Raw genomic sequence first — 22,844 nt, 5'->3', positions numbered from 1 at the left:
TCGATTTTAAATTTGCTACTGTCTTTGTCTAGTCTAATAAAGGATGTAGCACTCTCATATATTTTCTTCAAAATCATAATATATGGAGTATCTATGCCTTGTCTTTCCAGTGCCTGAAACATTGCCTTATGCTGTATGGAGTCAAATGCCTTTTCATAATCCACGAATGTCAGGCATAATGGTGTTTTATATTCATTTGCTTTCTCCATTAGCTGTGATATTACGTGAAGGTGATCCATAGTTGAGAATCCTGTCCTAAATCCAGCTTGCTCTTTCGGTTGATTCTCATCAAGTATTCTTTCTAATCTGTTAGTAATGACCCTTGTGAACAACTTGTAGATATGGGATAACAAGCTAATTGGTCTATAATTTGCAATTTCTGATTTATCTCCTTTCTTATGCAGCAAAACTATGATTGCATTATTCCACTGCATAGGCATCACACCTTTTCTAATGCACTTTGTGAAGAGCCTTGCCAGTTTTTGTGTTATGTCTCTTCCTCCCAATTTTAACAACTCTACAGTAACTTCATCTACCCCCCGGGGCTTTCTGATTCTTCATTTTCTTCAATGCATGTTCTACCTCATCAGGAAGAATATCGGGTATGTCGTATGTGTTGCTACTTTGCAATCCATCTTCCCCACTGCTGGTATCATTCCCTCGCTCCTTGTATAATTCTCTATAGTAGTCTTCTGCTATTTGAATTATGCCTTCTCTGCTGTTTATAAGTACACTGTCGCTATTCTTCAGTTTCAGTATCATTTGTCTTTCTGTGTTCCTGCTCATGGCTGCTGATTTAAATCCTTTGTTTTCCCTTAATTCTTGTTCTACTTTTCTTGTGTTAAATCTTCTTATGTCCTCTCTGAGTCTCTTTCTAATGGCTTTGCATAACTCAGTATACTCAATTTTCTCCCCGTCAGTGTTTTTCTTGCTCTTCATTTGTTGTCTTTGGTTCATCATGACAAGTGTTTCTTGACTAATTTTTTCTTCTTTGGATTTCTGTTTCCCTATAGGTTTCTTGGGCTATATCACTTTCAGAAAGTTGTAATATTCCTCGTTGATATCTTGGTCCTGAGCAGTCTGCAGAAGCTCAAACTTGTTCTTAAGTTCCAGTACATACTGCTTTTTCTCCTCCTCTGTTATTTCAAAGACCTTTGTATTATTTACTCGAGTCAGTTTTTTCCTTTCCTTTCCTACATTATATCAAGTGTACATCTTACCATTCTGTGATCACTTCCAACATTTACCTTATTCAGGACGGTAACATCATTCACAATATATCTTCTATTAGTGAGGATGAAGTCGATTTCATTAATTTGTTAATCCATTTGGACTCTTCCATGTCCACTTTCTGTTCACCCTTTTCTTGAAAAAAGTGTTCATTACTGACATTCCTTGAGATTCTGCAAATTCCACAAGTCTTTCACCCCTTTTATTTCTTTCACCAATTCCAAAATTTCCTATAGTTCCTCTTTCTGTGCTGTTTTGCCTTTTTCCAACCTTAGCATTGAAGTCCCCCATAATAATAGTGTAGTGGTTTTCTGCTCATCTAGAAGACTCTCAATTTCAGTGTACATTTTTTCAACCTCTTCATCATCATGGCTCGATGTTGGTGCATAAATCATTATAATCTTTAGCTTGTACCTCTTAGAAATCTTGAGTATTAGTCTTGACACCCTTGGTGATGTACTTTTGAATTCCAAAATGTTGTTTTTAAAATCTTTATGGACCAGAAACCCAACTCCACCTTTACTCCTTTCACTGTTTCCATTGGTGTACAGCAGATTTCCACTTGATAAACTTATAAGTGATTCATTTCTTCTTCTTGTTTCAGCCAAACCGATGATATTCCAATTCACATTTTCTAATTCCTTTTCCAGCTCTAATATCCTGTCTTCACCGATGAGTACGTTATAACAGGCCAAGTTCAATTTCCGTGCATGGCAGCCTGGTCGTACTCAGAGATTCTTAGCACCCTCTGCCTCCACTCTGATCCTCTCACTGCCATAAGAGGGAGAGTGAAAGTTGCTGGGGACTGAGGGCCATTTGTATTGTTGTGCTCTCATTGCTGGAGGGTTTGGTCTTTTCCTCTTCACGCTGACCAGGCATCTTGAAGAGAACCACTCTGCACGTTCGTTGCCACCTAAGTGACATAATAGGGCTTACCATCGAGAAGGTGGGCATGAGTGGATTTTAGGGAGGCAGGCCAACCGGACTTCTCCTAAATCTTCGGTAATAGAGAGATATTGGATCCATCAGTGTTTTAGGCTGAGTGTCTGATAACACACAGGATACCTGTTCCCCTCTAATATAGAAAGAATATAAAAAATAGAATTTTTAACGACAAATACCTCTTTCAATTTGAAGATCATGTTTTCTGTTACCAAAAGAAACAGTTTTAAAATATGATCAGCAAATAAAAATTACTTAATTAATTTTACTTTATTATATTTCATTTAATTGGTAATTTTTGAAGTCAAATTTTGCTATTTGTAGGGCGTTTGAGCAATAATTATAAGTATAGTATTGAAATGCTAAAGATAAAAAAACTTGAAATAAGAATACTTTCACAATATGAAAATTTAGAGTAATAAATTTTGGCAACTGTGTAACATTTGTCATAAATATCATTAGCATAGCTAAAACTGTAATTATATAGGTACTTATTTGTTATTAGCTGTACTTTCACGAATTTCTTTTACAAGTACATTAGCATTAATAGACGCATACGATGCAAGCTTATACAGCATCAGCCAAAAAAAAAAACCCCTCCCATTTCATCCCCCCATCCATTCCAAACGCCTGTCCAGCTCAGCCTTAAATTTATTTAGTCTATCAACTTCCACAACAAAAGATAGAAGTCTCTTCCACCTATCAACTACCTGCTGGCTAAAGGCAAATTTCTGCACATCTATTCTACAACTGTCTTTCCTCAGTTTGAATCAGTGCCCCCTCAGGTTTTTAATCTCAGCAAGAGGAAGAACCCCATTGGCATTCAGCTTGCTCAACCCATTCAAGTCTTTATACACCTCAATCAGGTCACCTCGCAGGTGCCTCCTCTCCAGGCACTGCATTTGCAGAACTTAAGCCTTTCTTGATAAGAGCATCCCTTTGTTCCCCTCACCAATCTTGTTGCCCCTCTTTGTACTTGTTCTAGCAACTCTACATCCATTCTAAAATGAGGCCTCCAGACCTGTACACAGTACTCTAGGTGTGGCTTGACCATTGCCTTGTATAATGGGATAATCGCCGTGTTCTTGCTATCAAAATTCCTATATATATCATTGGCAAGACTTCATCACCTGCCCTGGCAGTATCCTCTGCACTGTTCAGCAAACTTCATATTTGACTGCACAATTACCCTCCAGGTCTTTTTCACTTTCCACTTCTCTGAGTGTAGTACCACATGGTTGGTTTGTTTCTCTTCCGTTATTTTGTTACCCATATGCAGTACTTTGTATTTGTCAATGTTAAACTTCATTTGCCACTTTTCAGCCCATTTGCCCAACTTATCTAGATCCAGTTGGAGTAGCATACTGTCTTTACTGTCGTTAACAACCTTGCCAACCTTTGTATCATCTGCAAACTTGGACATAAAACCTGATATACCTTCATCAATATCATTGATAACTATACAAAACAACAATGGGCCCAACACTGAACCCTGGGAAACTCCATTAATAACGTTAGTCCACAAAGAGCAGTGTCCATTGATTACCACTCTGTCATCTCCCACTCAACCATCCCATTATCCATTGTAGCAACTTACCCTTAATGCTATACCTCTCCAATTTGTACAGCAGTCTTCGACGTGCAACAATATCAAAAGCTTTCCTGAAATCCAAGTATATGATATCAAAATTATTTTTGGCATTCAGTTCCTTTGTGACTACATCATAGTATCCAATCAAATTCGTCAGATAAGACCTCCCTTCAACAAACCCATGCTGTGTCTTAACTATTACTGCAGACTTGTCTAGATGAACCTGCAATGCTCCTTTAACTAGTGATTCTATTATTTTCCCCAGGACACAAGTTAAACTAACAGGTCTGTAGTTACTTGTGTCACCTTTTTGAATCCCCTTTGTGAATTGGTGATACATTTGCACACCTCCAGCCCATGGGGACCTCCCCAGAGTCCAAGGAAACTCATAATTATGGCTAAGGGTTTGTTTACTTCCTTTGCCACCTCCTTTAATATAACTGGATAGATCCTGTCCACCCCAGGTGCCTTTCTTATGTTTAACTTCAACAATTTCTCCTCCACTTCTGTGTCGCCTGATACTTTATATGCATCCCATACATTTTTCTTCTCTGCCAAAAGCCTCATTAGTTCATCTGACATCCATTTAGGTCTAAACCTTAGGCCTAACCATTAGGCATGACCATGGGCACTGGTAGGATATTTTGAAAGGGGTAACTGTAATGGGAAAAAATATCCCATTTTCTTCTTATTATTATAATACTTAAGATTATTTAAGTATTATTATTAAGATTATTTAAATATTATTATTAAGATTATTATAATACTTAAACATTTGATTATAATTTGTATGATTTTTTGCAAATTTTAATGTGATTTTGATATCATTAAACTGTGATTATTTTATTGCAAAAACAGTTTCTGAGATATAGACTCAACTTAGTTTTTTTTTTTAAAATACAATTGTTATGTCAGGATTTTGGCCGCTGGGAATCTAGCTGTCGGGATTTTGGGCGGCACCAGGATTATACATACCATAGTGGAACTTGACATCCATAATTTCTGGTTGGGATCACGTTTCTGTTAGCCCTATTATGTCATTGTTTGTTGTCCTAACTAGGAGTTCGAATTCACCCATTTTATTGACTTGTGATATTACTGTAAGTTAAGACTAAGTATTTTTCTATATTGTACTACCCTGATACACCCTTTGAAATTATTTAGGTTTGTTTCTCTAGCTTTATCTTCCTGCTCATTTTAAACATTGCCACCCTCAGAACATCTTGCCAATGTTGGCTGTTGTGGTGGCAAACATGAATTCCTGAGAAGTGTGCAAGCATTACTGTGGCCCATATCATCAAATAAACTTCTACCTACAAGTGTGGTCCATACTAATTTAAAAAAAAAAAAAAATCTCCCTTTCGGACTCTTAAGTCTTGTGTTAATCCACAAGATTTTCAGCTAGAATTCTTCCTATTGTGTTTGGGCAGAATTGTGTGTGCGCGCACACACACACACACACTGATCTTACTTGTGACATTTTTTTTGCATGGTTTTATATTTCATCATGGTTCTATACTTTTATATATATTGAGTGTAGCAGATTTTATTTATATAAATGTTTCTTTTGAAATACTTTTAAACAATATTCATTAAAACAAAATTTCAGTACAATGATAAGATTCATCAATCCCCCCATTGAAGTTTATTGTAACAGGATTTTACTGCATTAATATTTTGATAATGCAGAGTGCCAGTGTAAAATAGAGAAATATTAAAAAGAAGTTGAGGTGGGAAGAGTTGGATAACTGCTAATTCTGGATAATATATGAAATTAATAGGATTAATCTGCTACTTGTATCTCCAGATCATATCTGTAGCTAAACAAATTTCTTAATGTTGCATTAACTTTGCATTTGAAGTTTTGTATGCTAACTCCGCCATAGCCGGTCCCAAGCCCGGTTGAGAAAGGAGGAGGGTTGTGTGTAGTACCAGACAACTCTGTCACGTTATTGAGAAGTCCAGCCCTTATAAGAAAAGAATTTTCATATCAATCAAACTGCAAATAGATCTTCTTACAAAAAAAAAAAAAAAAAAATTTTGAAGGTTTTTTGATAAAAGTGCGAGAATTCTAGCTTCTTTATAATAGTGAGAATTGTTAATGAATAAATGAGCCATGAATTCTTTAACCTTGCATGTGGAGTGGAATACTGCAACGGTAAGTCATTAATGACTTGGCCTATAGCTGTATGCAGAGAATGCAAAAAGTTTGTGGACCCTGTTCCAGTGCGGCAGCATTGTTTATGTGTGTGTGCATATATATATATATATAGATATATATAGAACCTTATCACTTCAAAATAAAATGGGATTAGGCTGTTATCAGCTAGTTGCCCAATTTAAGCTGCCTTTTACTGATACAATGATTTGTTGTTAATAGAGGCCAAGGAAGGTTTTAAGCTTCATCAGTAAGCCTCAGAAGTATTACTGGAATCATGAATCCTGTAAAGCAAGCATGTTAAAATCTCATTGCTACTTTATACCTGCTTGTGAACAATGTTTCTTATATACATGCAGTGTTTGTGTGGCACTAACATTTTACGTAAGCCAAAATATAAAATACTTGTGGTATAACCATACAAAAATGGTAATAGAAATATTGCCAGAACATAATTTTATTTATGCTAATTGACTTCAGTTCTAAAAACTTGTACTGTATTGTTTGAGTTTTTTGAATGCTGTTTAATCTTATCTTGAAATTGAGTATTATGCATGCTTGATTATTTCCATGTGATCTGAATGATCAGTGATTACAATCATGAATAGTGAACTGTGATTTTGGTTTTATCAAGAGATAGTAAATAAAGCAGCATACAAAATATTCTTTTATCTTTGCAATAGAACCAGGATTTCTCATGTTGATTGAGAGGAAAACTATTGCTATGTTGGAAAGCATTAAAGGCGATAGTAATACATTCCCTCCTCCTTCTCAGTATTGTGTTTTGAATTTGTTGTGGTTTATTACTTCATGACAGCATCTGTATCCTCTTTTAAAGAGGAAAAGTTCTATGCCCCCTAGGCCTTGATCAACACTCTTCCAACACCATTATACCATCTATCTTGCACTTCTTATATTATTTTTGATTATAAGGTGTTTGTACCAGCTGGCACTTGTCTTATTCTTTTTATTGTACATTTTGAAGTACACTTTTGTCATTTTTCCTGTGCATGAGATAAAAAAAATTGAATGAATAATTCTATTTACATGTTCACCAAACATTTCTTTTTTTACCTTCAATGAAATTCGGCATGCTTAGTTGCAAGTTAATTACTGGTAGAAAAAGAGGCTGGAAAATCGTATTTGGTGGAAATGGCATCAGAGGTGCATAAGCATTTAGGGAAATTCCAACTTATGTAAAATTCAACTTGCGTAAAGTTCCACAGAACACAACCCTTACCTAAGTCGGGGAATGGCTGTATACTATATTTCGCCCTCCATCACAATAGAACAGTTGTTTGTGCAGCATACGTTGGCTGCTGTTTTTGTTTTTAAATTTAAGATGAAATTTTTTGAAACAAACTTTTATTCAATAGGAGTTATGATTTAACACATTCTTCATTGCTAGAAACTTCTTGTGCTTCATGTTCCCTTCCCCCAATCCATTAATCTGTTATACTTCACTTGTGTTATTTATCCAGTTTTTCACCCATGAAATGTGCTTGCTAAAACTTGATATTCAGAAAAATAAATGAGATTGACAGTAGCATAGCAAACTCTTGTGGCACTATTTGCTGTAAAATTAGATGTTGAGGCCTCAAATTCATGACTCTATGTTAGGTCACTAGTGAAAACTTGTTTTGCATACTGAGCTGGTTTTAAAGAAAAGTATTTAACTTTTGTAGTCCACGAAAGGGGGCGCCTCCGTAGCCAGGTGGGCAGGAGCAGCAGTGCGTAGCACACGCTTCTTGATTAGACCGGGGTTCGAGCCCGTGACCACCAAATACAGAGGATGCGGAAAGGTCAGGGAATGACCACCGCATATCCCCGGAGCAATATGGCCTTAGTTGCTAATGCTCCTAATAACAATAACATCTCCATCTCCACGAAAGGGTCATAATGAATTTCCAAGTATGTGATTATAGGTAATACTAATGGCAATATGCAGGCAACCCTCGTATAACACAGTACTTTTCAACACAGTTTCACTCTAACATGATTGATAAATTGCACCAAATTAACACATAACACAGTATTTTTGAGCTTTTGTGCAGAGAAAACCCTGCTATTATGGTGGATGTAACTTTTCACCATTTACATTCTTTTTTGTGAATCCCCGCTGTTGACTTGCTAGTCGTTATGGCAAAAAAAAAAAAAAAAAAAAAAAATAGGAAATCCCTGTATTTAGTTTTGTTGGAAAATCCCTGTGTTTTGTGACTTCAAAGCATTCAGTTCATGACTTTTAAAGTTTTTGTAAGGTTATATTGGTTTTTATTTGATTGTTTCTAAACTTTGTTCTTAAGAACTGTATTGGAATAATTTCTTTGTTGCATTCCAGCCCTAAATTATTAGCATTAGTAGAAGCATATGATGCAAGAAAGCAAGCTTATATAGCATTGGCCAAAAAAAAAAAAAAAACCCCTTCCCATTTCACCCATCCATTCACTCCAAATGTTTGTCTAGTTCTGCCTTGAACTTATTTAAGTTGCTGACTTCCTGTACAACAGATGGAAGTTTGTTTCAACCATCAACCACCCACCGGCCAAAGGCAAACCTCCACACTCCACAACTGTCCCTCTTCAACCCGAATCCTGCCCCTTCTAAATTATGCCTAAAGAACTTGGGTATAATTTAGGTAACTACCAATTTATTTAAAGAATGGTTTCTAAATTGTTTTATGCCAACTGTGGAAAGCGTAAAAATCTAGATTTTAAAAGTATTGTTACTATTGGAAAATGTGCCAGACCATCCAAAAGATTTAAGTCATCCAAAATGTTGAAGTAATGTTCCTACCACCAAATAAAATTTATTTAATTTAGCCATTAGATCAAGGCATTTTATCTACCTTTAGGACTCACTATATCAGAAAATCTTTACAATAGATTTTGGAAAAAATTGATTCTGAATCTATTGAAGTGATGGAGGCATGGAAACCTCAATTGTGGACTGTATCAGAATCATAGCTTTATCACTCAGAGAGTCAACAATTACAGAATAATTGTTGAGTAAAAATGTCAACACGTGCCAGTTGGAAAAATATATGGCCATAGTCAGTTCATTCAGGATATATAGTCAAACTGGCAGAAAATGGGATTCGGTGTGATAGTAGAACTTGCTCTGTCAGTAGGAAGGGAAGGTTTTGATGATATGACTACTGAAGACGTTCAAGAATTTCTGGTAGAAAAAGAGGCTGGCAAAGTGGATTTGGTGGAAATGGCATTGATTGGAGGTAACCAAATCAATTCAGAGGATGAGCACTGAATTATGGGAAGGCATTAAGCTTAGTCGAGCAATTAGAATTTTATTTTTTTAATGCAAATCTTTCGACTGAAAGGAACACAAAAATTCAAAAGGGAGATTAAAAAATGCTTAGCTCCATACCATGCAATTTACAAAGATCTATCAAGCAAAAGCAAATAATCCCAGATTACTGATTTTTTTAAAAGACAGCAGAAGATACACGAAATCTAGATGCAACAGAGGAAACGTTCTTGTTTGATTGTGCTTAGCAGTTGTGAAGAGGAAGAAAATAAAATGAACATACATTATCTGACATATGTATCACAGTTTGTAAGATGTTTGTTCAGTTATTACTACTTTTAATAAAACTTAAGTTTCCGATACTTATAAAAAAAAAAAATATTTTTGTTAGCTTTTGGAATGTAACCCCCCTTTTTGTACTGGTTCTTAGTCCCGTATAACATGGTTTCGCACTACACGAGATTTTATAGGAACCTAACTATCGTGTTATACGAGGGTTACCTGTAATGTCAGGAAAACCAATTTCAGCAATCTGCCAAATCTCACTTAAAACAAATTTTAACAGAGTGGAGCCTCTGAAAGCTGAGAAGCGTTGCATTACTCACTGTTTCATTAATTCAATATAGGAATGAATGTTTAGGGTCTGCCCTTTTAGATGTGGCACCTGGTGTATTATACAGGCCAAGTTAGTGTTGTCAGTCATCCATCCATTCATCCTTGAAGGTTAGCTGGATATTTTATGGTCTCTGAGAGATGTTTACACATTCTAATTAATTAATAAAATATAAACTGCAACACATACATGAAGTCTAATAGTCCAAAAAATGTAGTTTTCAGACTATTAGTTGCACTCGCGTAAAAAGACTAAATTTTATAATTTAGAAGATAAGATTGCCCATTATTTCTGCTATCACTGTGGTCATTCAATGTTATGATCTGAACTTTCATATAAAAAAGTTATCTTTGGTGCCATTAAGGGCACTACTGATTGATTGAAAGATTTGAAGTTCCTTAGAAGGAGCTAGGAGTTTAAATGAATTAAATTGCTTCTAATCATCATTGTAACAAGCATATAAAAGGTTCTGGTATAGTTGTCATAATATTTAGGTTAAATTATTAAAGAAAGCTCTTTATAGCCAATTAGGTCTGACATTGGTGAGTAGTTAATGTGGGAATGTAGTAGCTTGCACACACATTTGAGTTGGCTGTGGTTTGAGTGTATGTAACTGCTTGAGTGTGGTGACTGTATTCTTGTAAAAATGATTAGTTATAAACTCCCTCAACTTGTGTTTGTGTTGAGTTATAAACAGAACAGAGCATTTTGAGCCCTTTAGTAGCATGCTTGGATGTATTTTATGTTCCAAAAACGGCAAAACTTATAAATTTAAATATATACTGAAATTACATCAGTAATCCTCCAGTATAATATTCACTTTTGATTTCCATCATCCTGTACATCAAAAAACACTCATTGTGTTGGTAAATTTCCATAGAGTTTTCATTCCTTTTTTAACTGCTTTGCTATCATGATATTTGACTGTACAGTGGTTGAGATTTTTTCCCCCTTTTGATAACAAGACTGTTGTTTCTAATGATGTTTTTGATTTTATTGTACAATATATGTCAAAATTGAGAATAAAGTTTTTTTTTTTATTTTATTTCAAAGGTTCCCATTTTAAATTATTTCTTGCATTCCCTTCCCCCCACCAAAAAAACTGATTGGTGAAGTAAAGGTGCCATGTGCCTGCTGTTATGATTTTCTTGCACACCAGCTAGACAGTTAATTTTAGTAGCACTACCAATTGACCTTTCCCTCCCCTGCCTGAAATGTTTCCAGTGATGACTAGTTAATTTTGAAACAAAATGTGTAATATAACAATGTTCTATTAAGGTGCATTCTGTGTACTAATTCCTAAAGAAAGCCCTATATATGGTAAACCCCCCAGAGATTCATATCTGGTGAGTATGGGCTTGGCACACCCAGCATCCTGAGTCATTCTTCTTTTTCTTATTCATTCCCTTCTACTTGACACACACACACACACACACACACACTCAAATTTTTTTCTGGTGCAGCATAAGCCTCAGGCTTCCTTGCACTATGTGGCTAGTAATAATAATAATAACCTTGAATTCAAACAAATATTTTTATTTTATGCAGTGGAGTGTCTTTCATTATTAGTTTACTCACCAGTGTTCTCCCCAGGAACTATCAAATGGACGCACTACCCAATGAATCTATTATTTTATTTGTTATTATTTTTTTTTTTTTAGGAGCATTAGCAACTAAGGCCATATTGCTCCGGGATATGCGGTGGTCATTCCCTGACTTTTCCGCATCCTCTGTATTTGGTGGTGACGGGCTCGAACCCCGGTCTAATCAAGAAGCGTGTGCTAAGCACTGCTGCTCCTTCCCATCTGGCTACGGAGGTGCCGCTGGTGAATCTAACTGACCACCCAGCTAAAATTTAAGCAATTCTTGCAGTATTGTATGGTACTGTTCACTGGTCTCAATCAATATTAATTCAAACATACTATGCAATTGAGGTCAATGCGACAGGAGCATATAATATTAAATTATGCAATTAATTTTTGCTCTGGATCGCTTAAGTCACATTTATAAATAACAGAAAATTTTACATCAACAGTCATAATATTGTGAAGTATTACACTAACCCACCTGTCTACTTCATAATGCCACCCGGCTGGCAAAATTTTCTGGGGAGAACACTGCCACATTTCTCTAGACTTTAACTCATATCAGTAGTAATGTTCATTGAATATATATACCCTCATAAAAATTTATATATATATCTATTTATTTTTTATCCATATTTATGTAAATGCATATTCTCATTTACATATTTTATCTGATATAGATTAAATGCAGGTGAAGGACACGCTGTTAAGTTTCAGTGTAGTAAGTATTTCTTTAACTCTCCAGTTTTTAGATTACAGATTTAATGTTTCAACAATGTTATAATTATAATAAGTGTTTGAAAATATTTCTTCTTTTGTGGGAAAACTACATTGTGTAGTGTATATTCATTAATGCTTATATATTATCAATTTAATCATGCATAGATCTCAATTTGCTTCCCATTATTCTTAATGTTTGTTAAAAAAAAGTTTCTGTTTTGCTTATAGTACACAATTCTGAAGGAATAAAGGCCACCACAACATAAATTCCTTGCTTCAGTTCATCAATATTCTGCACTTTGCTGTTATAAACTCATTCCTTTACCATGATCCCACATAACTAAAAATTGCATGTCATGAATTTGGAAGGTGGAAATGTTGTTGCAAAGACCTCGGATCATCCATTCCATCTTCTTGGAAACATTGGGTTGAAATAATTGTATGCAATTTTATTATAGTTTGGGAAGTGCTGTCTTGTTGAAGTATCTGATAAGCATATCAACAGTGGAAAATTGTTCGTGGTATATGACTTAATTTTGTATGCGTAGGATTCTGCCGGTATTGTTTTTTTTTTTTTTTTTTTTTTATGAAAACCCCAAACACGAAAGGTATCAAAACCTATAGTACTTAGTACCGTGCATGGGTTGAAGGAGAAATATGGGGGGAGGGGGATGCCGGAAACTTTGCTCTAGAGACTAAACATGGGTTTCACCACTTCAAGCCTCCAATAAGCAAAGTGGTGGTATTTCACCGGTTGATGAAAGTCATCTACCACCTGAAATAATAATAATAACAGTTCAGTTATACCTGCAGCCATGACAGCACTCCAGACTTTCACTTTAGGGGTGTCATGTTCATGCGCAAAACCTTATGGAATTTTGTACCCTGAAACATAGCGTTATGTTGATTTACATGACTACGAGCATGTAAAGTTGCTTCATCACTAAATGTTGTTTTTGGATGTACAGATCAATGTTTCTTATTTCACTTAGGAGCCACCACCAAATATGCAGGATGCGGAAAGGTCAGGGAATGACCACCGCATATCCCGGAGCAATATGGCCTTAGTTGCTAATGCTCCTAAAAACCAAATAACAACAACAACGCAGTACTAAAGGTGTTGCCTGACCATTGCCTTATACAAAGGGATAATCACCTCCTTTTCCCTGCTAGCAAAATTCCTGTATATCATTGACAAAACCTCATGACCTGCTCTTGTAGCCTGTCTGCATTGCTCAGAAAACTTCATATCTGACTGCACAATTACTCCCAGGTCTTTTTCATTTTCTACCACCCTAAGTGTAGTACCACACACAGTTGGTATGTTCCTCTGGGGTTACTTCTACCCATATGCAGTACTTTGCATTTGTCAATGTTAAACTTCAGTTGCCACTTCTCAGCCCATCTTCCCAATTTTTCTAGATCCTGTTGCAGTAGCACACTGCCTTTAACAACCCTACCAACCTTTGTATCATCTGAAAACTTTGACACTAAGCCTGATATACCTTCATCAATATCATTGATAAATATACAAAACAACAGTGGGCCCAACACTGAACCCTGTGGGACTCCACTAATAACATTAGGCCATGAAGAGCAGCACCATCCATTGATTACCACCCTCTGTCTTCTCCCACTCAACCACCCTTTTATCCATTATAGCAACTTACCCTTAATACCATTCTGCTCCAATTTGTACAGTAGTCTTCCATGTGCAACAGTGTCAAAAGCTTTCCTAAAATCCAAGTATATGATATCAAAATTATTTTTTGCATCCAGTTCCTTTGTAACCACATCATAGTATCCAATCAAATTTGTCAGACAAGACTTTCTCTTAACAAATGTGATGTGTCTGAATTATTGCTGCAGTCTTGTCTAGATGATCTTGCAATGCATCTTTAACCAGTGACTACATTATTTTACCCGTAACAGAAGTTAAACTAACTGGTCTGTAATTATGCGTGTCACCCTTCGATTCCCCTTTGTGAATTGGGGATACATTTGCACATCTCCAGTCTGTGGGGACTTTCCCAAGTCCAAAGATGCTCTCATAATTATGGCTAAGGGTTTGCTTAGTTCCTTTTCTGCCTCCTTTAATATAACTGGATAGATCCCATCCACCCCAGGTGCCTTTCTTATGTTTAACTTCAACAATTTCTCTTCCGCTTTGCTCTCAGTTATTACAGAATCATTAAGCACCGTGTTACAATTTGATAAACTTCTGGCATTTTCCTTCTTTAATAACTCTTCATGTGTGAAAGTAGATGCAAAATACTCATTCAGTTTGTTTGCTATCTGAGCAGGATCATCAACAGTCAAACCATTGATGTCAAGTGGACCAATCTGATTCATCCCCTTCCTTTTAGATTTTATATAAGTAAAGAAATCCTTGCTGTTTTTCTTTTCCCATCCTTTGCCAAAAATTTCTTTGCCAAAGCATCCTTTGCCAAAAATTTCTCGTAATCTGTCTTTGCTTGCCTAATCTCCTTTGTGACTTGATTACAGACTAGCTTATATCTACCATAGGCTTCTGTGTCGCCTGATAATTTATATGCATCTGATGCATTTTTTTTCTCTGCCACGAGTTTCATTAGTTCATTTGACAATCTTTTAGGCCTAAACCTTGAACGATATTTCTTAATAGGTATGAAAAGTCTAGTAGCTTGTATGATTAATCCTTGAATGCTTCCCACTTAGAGTTTGTTGTTGGTAACATCATCAGTTGGCCCCACTGTACAGAATTTAAAAACTGTCTGAGACCACTGTAGTCACCTTTATGGAAGCAAAAACCCTTTTCTTTACTGCTGATGGTAATTATAGCAGACTTGATTTACCCAGATCAGATTAACCTTGTCAGTTCAAGACTCCAAATTAAAAAATTAACCAGAAATCATAAAATTCAAGTAATAACTAGAATAGGTATAAACAAATATTTTGCAAGTCATAAATAAGCGACAAGAAGCGGCATTATAAGTTGTCATTGGGAGATAATGTATCTATTATCTTGCAATCCCCACTATCTTCGCACCCGGCGCTAAAAAAAAAAAAAAAGAAAAAAAGATAACGAAGTGTTTAGTTTGTTTTAATGTGTCGCGTTGATTCTTGCGTTCCATTGCACTGCAAAAAGACAAATTTTGTTTTGTTATTTATGTCAGGGATGTCAATTTTTTTTATAGTAAATATATATATATTTTTTTTTGTCTAGAAATCGCGAAAATTATGGGTAAACATAAGAGTTGTGCTTTCAGTTAAACAAAGACTTGAAATTATTCAAAAGTTTAAAAACAGCCCATCCGTTAAATCTTTAAAGGACCATTATAATGTTGGTGACCAAACCATATGCGACATTGTAAAAATAAAGGGAAGCTATTAGATTTAAAATGGATATCGTAAAAAATAAAGGGAAGCATCGTATTGGACACGCAAGCACGGTTCCCTCTAAGCTGCGCGCATGTGCATGGCCGTGCACCGATTTCTATGAAGTTGCACAGGTGCTTTTACTTCCTGCGCACACAGCCAACATACTAGATGGTGACAGGAGTATTAGTGGAAGAATGGATATAGGAAGGAGGGGATAGCTCATGCCATAAGATTCGCTGTTGCATGACATGTTCTCATCTTTTATTTACAAATACATAGTGCATAGTGAAAAGTTGTTGCTTTTTATTTATATGAAAAAAATTATTACATTACAAATATATAAAGGACTGTAGTGGTTGTAGTTTATATTGTATGTTTTTAAGGTGAGTTTATTGTTATAAAAATAATATAAATCCCATATAATAGGGAAGGTCAGCATTTTTACATTCCGTCCACTCAACCACACACATACACAGTATGTGTGTGGGGGTATAGTGTATAAGGAATGGATTGAGAAAATTTTCGAAGTCGAGTTTTTTACGTATTAATTTTTACTAATTAATATGTAAAAATGTGGGCAGATCTACTGATCCATATTTTTTTTTTTTATGTATAACCAAAAATGTTTAGTATTACTTAATATTTTTACTTAATATGTTTAGTATATGTTTACTTAATAAAATTTAATTTTAAAATTTTTTAGATAAATGTCCAAAATAAAACTGAAGACATAAATACTATAAATAAAAAAAAACTTGCAAAACATTTAAAAAGGATTGGCTTTTAAAACAAATTTTTGCTGAAATTCCATCATCAAACAAAAAGCAAAGCCTACAAACTAGCAGATATTTTTCAATACAATGAAGAAAATGGTGTCTTCTTGTATACTTTTTGTGCAGAAGAATTTAGTACAGGAAGAAAATGGGAAGAATGGAAACTAGATTATTTAAAACAGCATCTAAGTCAGGAGATACACATAGATGCAGTTACCAAGTTACATAATCTGAAAAAAGGTGGAATTTTAAGTATTTTTACGGAAACTGTAGAAGTACGTAACATAAAAAAGGAAAGGAGTGAACGATTGAAATCAAATTTTTATATGGTTAAGGTTTTAATTAATGATGTGATATTAGCCATAAAAATTAATACATCAATGAACTCTGTACAAGACATTCATGAATGCATGGAAAAATTTATAGATATACCTAAAAATTGTAGAAGCAAAAATTATTCATTTGAATTTGTTGAATGTATAAATTCTGTTCTCATAAAAAATATCCTGAATGAAATAAGAGAATCTATTTTCCACGCGTTAATTGTAGACGAAAGTACTGATATTTCAGTACAAAAAGTATTAATTTTGTATTTTAAATTTCGAGTGAAAAATGAAACATATTACAAAACAGTATTTGGAGGTGTTTTAAAGCTTACAAACTGTGACAGTATGTCCATTTTAGAAAAAATAAAAAATTTTGTACCATGAATATAATCTTGATATTCAAAAGATGGTAATGTTCACGTCAGATGGAGCAAGTGTTATGCTTGGAAGAAAAAAATGGAGTAGCAGCAATTCTCAAAAAGGAAATATTACATCTATCTGAACAACATTGTGTTGTGCACAGAGAAGAAGATTTAGGATTGAACTACGCATGAAAAAATGTATCTATTATGCAAGATATAGAGATGTTGCTTAGAACTGTATACACAATGTTTAGCAGGTCTAGCATAAATAAAGGAAAATTAGAAGAACTAGCCCAGGTTACAGAACACAACGATGTCTCTTTTAGACCATTAATTGAAGTCAGATGGTTATCCAAACATTTTTCAGTTGATGCTTTAGTAAAATATTATGAAATATTAATTGAATATTGCAATGAGCAGGTTAATGAATGTAATGATCTTATTAGTAAATACTGTTTACAAATTTTGACATATTCACAATATCGTGTGACATTAATTGTGCTCAATGATGTATTAGGAGAGCTTGCATCGCTTTGCAAATATCTGCAAAAAAGTTGTCTAAACATTATTAATGCACATCAATATGTTAAAGCTAAAATAAGCAAAATTAAGAAGCCAATATCTTGGAAAAAATATTTTCTGGAGTGAAAATGTGAAAGAAGTATTATCAAAAATTCAAAGTGATGTTGATGCTGCAGCTATAATTCAGTTTATCAAACGTGTATGTGATCACTTAGATAACAGATTTCCTGATGATGAATTAAACGATTGAAAAGTATTTGATATTAATGCTATCACAAATGAAAGCAATAATTTTGACTTTGGGAAACTTAATGTGATACACCTTGCAAAAAAATATTCACGATTTATTACAAATAATGAAAGTGATGTTATTTATAAAACATCAGAAGAATATTTGGAATTAAAATTTATAATTGCTGAAAAAACTAAAGCGGAACATTTTAAAACTTTCAGTGACACTTTAAATTTTGTACTTACAAATTTAGAATTTTGTAACATATCCATTCTCTATGATATTATGGGAACATTTCAAGCATCAAGTACAGATTGTGCGAGGATTTAGCACTATGAATTCAATTGTGGTGGATATAGGTTGGTCTGTGGCCGGGTCGCGGGGGAGATTGGGCGGGCAGGGGCGGGCTGCGGGAGGTCCTTGGCGGGGGATGCGAAAAGGAACGGAGAGGAGTTCTTTACATACTTGAGCTCGAGAGGGAAGGGGATGAATCGGATTGGTCCACTGGATATTGATGGTTCAACAGTTGAGGATCCTGCTCAGGTGGCTAACAATCTAAACGAGTATTTTGCATCTACATTCACGCATGAGGAGTTATTCAGGAAGGAGAATGATGTAGGTAAAGTAAACATTGGCAGTGAGCTGGATGATTTTGTAATAACTGAGAGGAAAGTGGAGGAGAGATTGTTGAGGATAAACATAAAAAAGGCACCTGGGGTGGATGGGATCTATCCAGTTATATTAAAGGAGGCAGCAAAGGAAGTATGCAAAACCCCTAGCCATAATTATGAGAGCTTCTTTGGACTCAGAGGAGGTACCCATAGACTGGAGATGTGCAAATGTAACCCCAATTCACAAAGGAGGATCAAAGACTGACACAAGTAATTATAGACCTGTTAGTTTAACTTCTGTTCCAGGTAAATTAATGGAGGCACTGGTTAAAGAAGCACTGCAGGATCATCTAGACAAGAATTCAGTTATAGCTCAGACGCAGCATGGTTTTGTTAAGGGCAGGTCTTGCCTGACCAATTTGATTGGATACTATGATGTAGTCACAAAAGAACTGGATGCAGGGAATAACTTTGATATTATATATTTGGATCTTAGAAAGGCTTTTGATACTGTTGCACATGGTAGACTGCTGCACAAATTGGAGCAGTGTGGCATTGGAGGCAAATTGCTGCTATGGATAAGGGGATGGTTGAGTGGCAGAAGACAGAGAGTGGTAATCAATGGACACTGCTCAACGTGGACTAATGTTATTAGTGGAGTTCCTCAAGGTTCAGTGTTGGGTCCATTGTTGTTTTCGGTGTTTATGAATGATATTGATGATGGGATATCAAGTTTAATGTCTAAGTTTGCAGATGATACAAAGGTTGGCAGGGTCGTTCAGGACACTACTGACGCTATGCTGCTGCAACAGGATCTGGAAAGGTTGAACAGATGGGCTGAGAGGTGGCAAATGAAGTTTAACATTGACAAATGTAAAGTACTACATATGGGTAACAGTAACCCCAGAGCAATGTATCAACTCTGCGGTACTACACTGACAGTGGTGGAGAATGAAAAGGACCTGGGGGTAATTGTGCAGGCAGATATGAAGTTCTCTGAGCAGTGCAGATGAGCTGCAAGAGTAGCTCATGGTGTCTTGTCAATGATATACAGGAATTTTTCTAGCAGGGATAAGGAGGTGATTATTCCCTTGTATAAGGCAATGGTTAGGCCACATCTTGAGTACTGTATACAGGTCTGGTGGCCTCATTTCAAGAAGGATGTAGAGCTGCTGGAACGGGTACAGAGAAGGGCAACAAGATTAGTAAATGGAACAAAGGGTTGCTCTTACGAAGAAAGGCTTAAGTTTTGCAAATTACAGAGTCTGGAGACTAGGCACCGGCGAGGTGATCTGATAGAGGTGTATAAGGCTTTGAATGGTTTGAGCATGCTCAATGCCAATGGGATTCTTCATCTTTCTCAGAATAATCACCTCAGAGGGCATAAATTCAAATTGAGGAAGGACGGATGTCGGATAGATGTGCGGAAATTTGCCTTTGGCCAGCGGGTGGTTGGTTGGTGGAACCGACTTCCATCACTTGTTGTTGAAGTTGATAGCCTAAACAAATTTAAAGCTCAACTGGACAGGTATTTCGAACGAACGGAGGGGTGAAATGGGAGAGGGTTTTTTTTTTTTTTTGGCTGATGCTGAATAAGCTTGCTTTCTTGCATCATATGCCTCTACTAATGCTAAAACAAAAAATCGAAATAGAATACATGAAGATCATTTAAGTGACTTATGAGAATCAAATTGCATTTAGTTAATGGTGCAACCATAAACATAATGTCTACAAAGAACAGAAGAGAAAAATTCCAAGAAAAATAAATAACTGTAAAGTGTAAATTTATTGTTAACATTTTTTTTATTATTACGTATGTCCCTACTTATAATTAAAACAATTTGTAAAAATATTGCACATATTTAAGCTTGTCTGAAAATTTTTTACTCAAGTGCATTTCCGCACCGTGCAGCTATAAGAAAAATTAGAGGTAACATTGCACGCAAGTAGTGCGTGGTAAGTTTTTTCGTATTTTATCTATCGCCATACTTTTTGCGTAGGTTGCTGAACATTTTTCAATAGATACAGCAAGTTCCTGACTTATGCAATTTCGGTCTTGCGTAAATTTTTTTTTCACCCTATTTTTTTTTTTTTTTAGGATTGTAAAATTTAAAACAAACAAAAAAAATAATAAGCAATCAATAATGACAATCACGGCACGCACAAATTGCACAAGTGAGATACAGAGTAACGAGCAAAAAAAATAGGAAAGAAGAGAAGATTCTTAAATTTTTTTTTATGTGACTGAAGATTTCAGTGAAGGGGACACATTTCACCATAATGTAAAAACCCAAAGAATTCCAGCTATCGGTATTATCGCAGATGCAATAAGATCAAGTTTACTACCCGTTTATAATTAGATGCACTAACAGAAAAGCCCAATAAACCAAAAAGTGCAAATTGTTTTTATTGTTTTATGGTAGTGACCTCCAGAAATGTTCTTTAGTAAAATGTGAGCTCGTGTGGAGTGATAGTTTTCGCCTTAACCCTGTGATGTTCTTTACAGAAAATTTCATCTTGACTGTTATCATGGTGCCGGCTAAGAGAATAAGTGATAGCGGTACTAGTAAATTTACCAACAAAAGGAAAGTAATCAATTTGGATCAGAAAATTAAAATAATAAAGATGTATGAAAATGGTCAAACATTAAGATTAACAAGTATTGCGCAGAATTCAGATTTGTCAATAATAATATAGTAGCAATATGTTATTAGTCATTCCCGACTTACGTAAAACTCGACTTATGTAAGAGGTCTTGGAACGTATCTCTTACATATGTCGGGGACTTATGTATTTTTGAATTAACCGGAAAATTGATTATCCGGGATTTTTTTTACTACCTATCCCGGAAAATCGAGTCTACTGTATATCTTTAAGTAAATCCCACATCAGTACACTGTGATCACTGCCACCTAGTGGTTCCTTTATCTGCAAATTCTTAATACACAAATGGTCAGTGCTGATTACCCTCTCTGGTTGCCTCTCAAACATGCTGCTGCAGAAAACAATCATCCAATAAATCCACAAAAGTCTTGCTAGTGTGTGAGTGACCAATGCACGAGTTGCAGTCAATATCTGGGAAGTACATGAATAAGCTTTTTATAAAATTTTAAGATTTGTTCTGATTGACAGCTTAGCACAAATGTGTTTGTTTTTGGCAACAATTCTAGACTTAATTTTCAACCATTATGTACGAATTTTTGAAATGTTGGAGATGTTGATTTTTTTTTTTTTTTTTTCAACATTACTAAAGTTACGGCACATTGAACAAGTTCCCTTGCATTTAGGTGTTAGCAAAAGTGTTTGAGTTTTTGGACTTTGTATTCTCTACAATGAATAGACTGAAACAGTTCAGTTATATGGACTATGAAACAGTATCACCAAATTGCTGGTGTTTGACTTGATATATATCTGTAAGGCTGAGTGACTCATTACTTTTCTTTTATATAGGGTTATGAATCACATAACTTACAAAGATGGAGCACCTTCACATTTTCATGGTGCATTGAAGTTGCTGGGATGCCCTATCACTTAGCCATCCCATTCACCCATCCTCACTACCCTGGACTTTTTCCTTTGGGTTATGACATAAAGGAGTCTTTCTGTGCTTTCACTATCTACTGATTTTGTCAGAAGTAAAGAAATGGATAACGACTACAGTGGCTTCAGTTATTCTTGAGATGTTGGTCAAAGTATGGACTGAAAGAAATTAAGTATGAAACTGTCTTACAATATCCTCCATATTCGCCTGACCTTGAGCAGCCCCGGTACCATTTTGGCGGTCTGGGTGCAAAGTGTTCTTATTGCTTTGATCTAGTGTTTATTATAGTAATCTTAGTGCTTCCACAAAAGACTTCTTGTTTTATTGTGCAGTGACTACTGCTATCTGGTTGGCCTTACTTTCACGCAGTCCGGGGTGGGCGACCAGGCGAGTCCTGGTTGTCTAAATAGGCCTTGACTAACGGACTTGGTTAGTCTAAAGAGATTGTGTAGTGTGGGACTCTTGGGTACGAATATTGTGTTATCATAAACTGTTTATTTTGTGTTGCAAAATGTCTAAAGAACTGACAGCAGCTCAGCCACGTGCTAAGCTAAGCCTGATTAAGTTATCTTGTGAGGAGATGGACGTTCCGGTGTGCGATGATCCAGTTTTTGACTGTGCATGCTATATGGAAGAAGAAACTTCCAACGACTCGTCAGTTATCGAGTCGGTGCAGAGAACTACCGCGAAGTGGCTCAGAGAGGACTCCTCCGATGAGGACGGAGATCCACAGGAAAACTTCAAGCAATTGAAGGACGTTCGCAAACAGCTCCACGATTATATGTTCAATGACTCGAACAAAGTAAATAGAGCGAGCGATGTATAAAATCCTTAACATGTGGGACCAACTGGAAGCAAAGACTATAGATGTATATGCCGAGAACCAGTCGCTCAAGGCGATGTTGAAGATGAGTCAGTCCTCAGTCAACGTAGTGCCTACTTCGTACGCAGACGTAGTGTGAAACCAGACGAGCTTACCACCTGAGAAGGCGGAAGTGCACGCAGTGTTGATAAAG

The 22,844-nt window shown here is 35.7% G+C and overlaps 1 protein-coding gene across 1 annotated transcript in view; it reads left to right on the top strand.

The window, feature by feature from the left end:
* Positions 1–22,844, top strand: part of LOC150082229 (uncharacterized) — a 193,010-nt gene that overhangs the window by 122,407 nt on the left and 47,759 nt on the right. Inside the window, exon 5 of the mRNA XM_090380454.1 lies at positions 12,062–12,102. Within this exon, the coding sequence (XP_090236580.1) occupies positions 12,062–12,102 (41 nt within the window). The remainder of the gene's footprint in view (positions 1–12,061; positions 12,103–22,844) is intronic.

This window comes from Mastigoproctus giganteus, chromosome 8, assembly GCF_048544385.1.
Source record: "Mastigoproctus giganteus isolate SK-2022 chromosome 8, ASM4854438v1, whole genome shotgun sequence".
Lineage (NCBI taxonomy): Eukaryota > Metazoa > Arthropoda > Arachnida > Uropygi > Thelyphonidae > Mastigoproctus > Mastigoproctus giganteus.
This window is presented reverse-complemented; position numbering and strand designations above follow the sequence as displayed.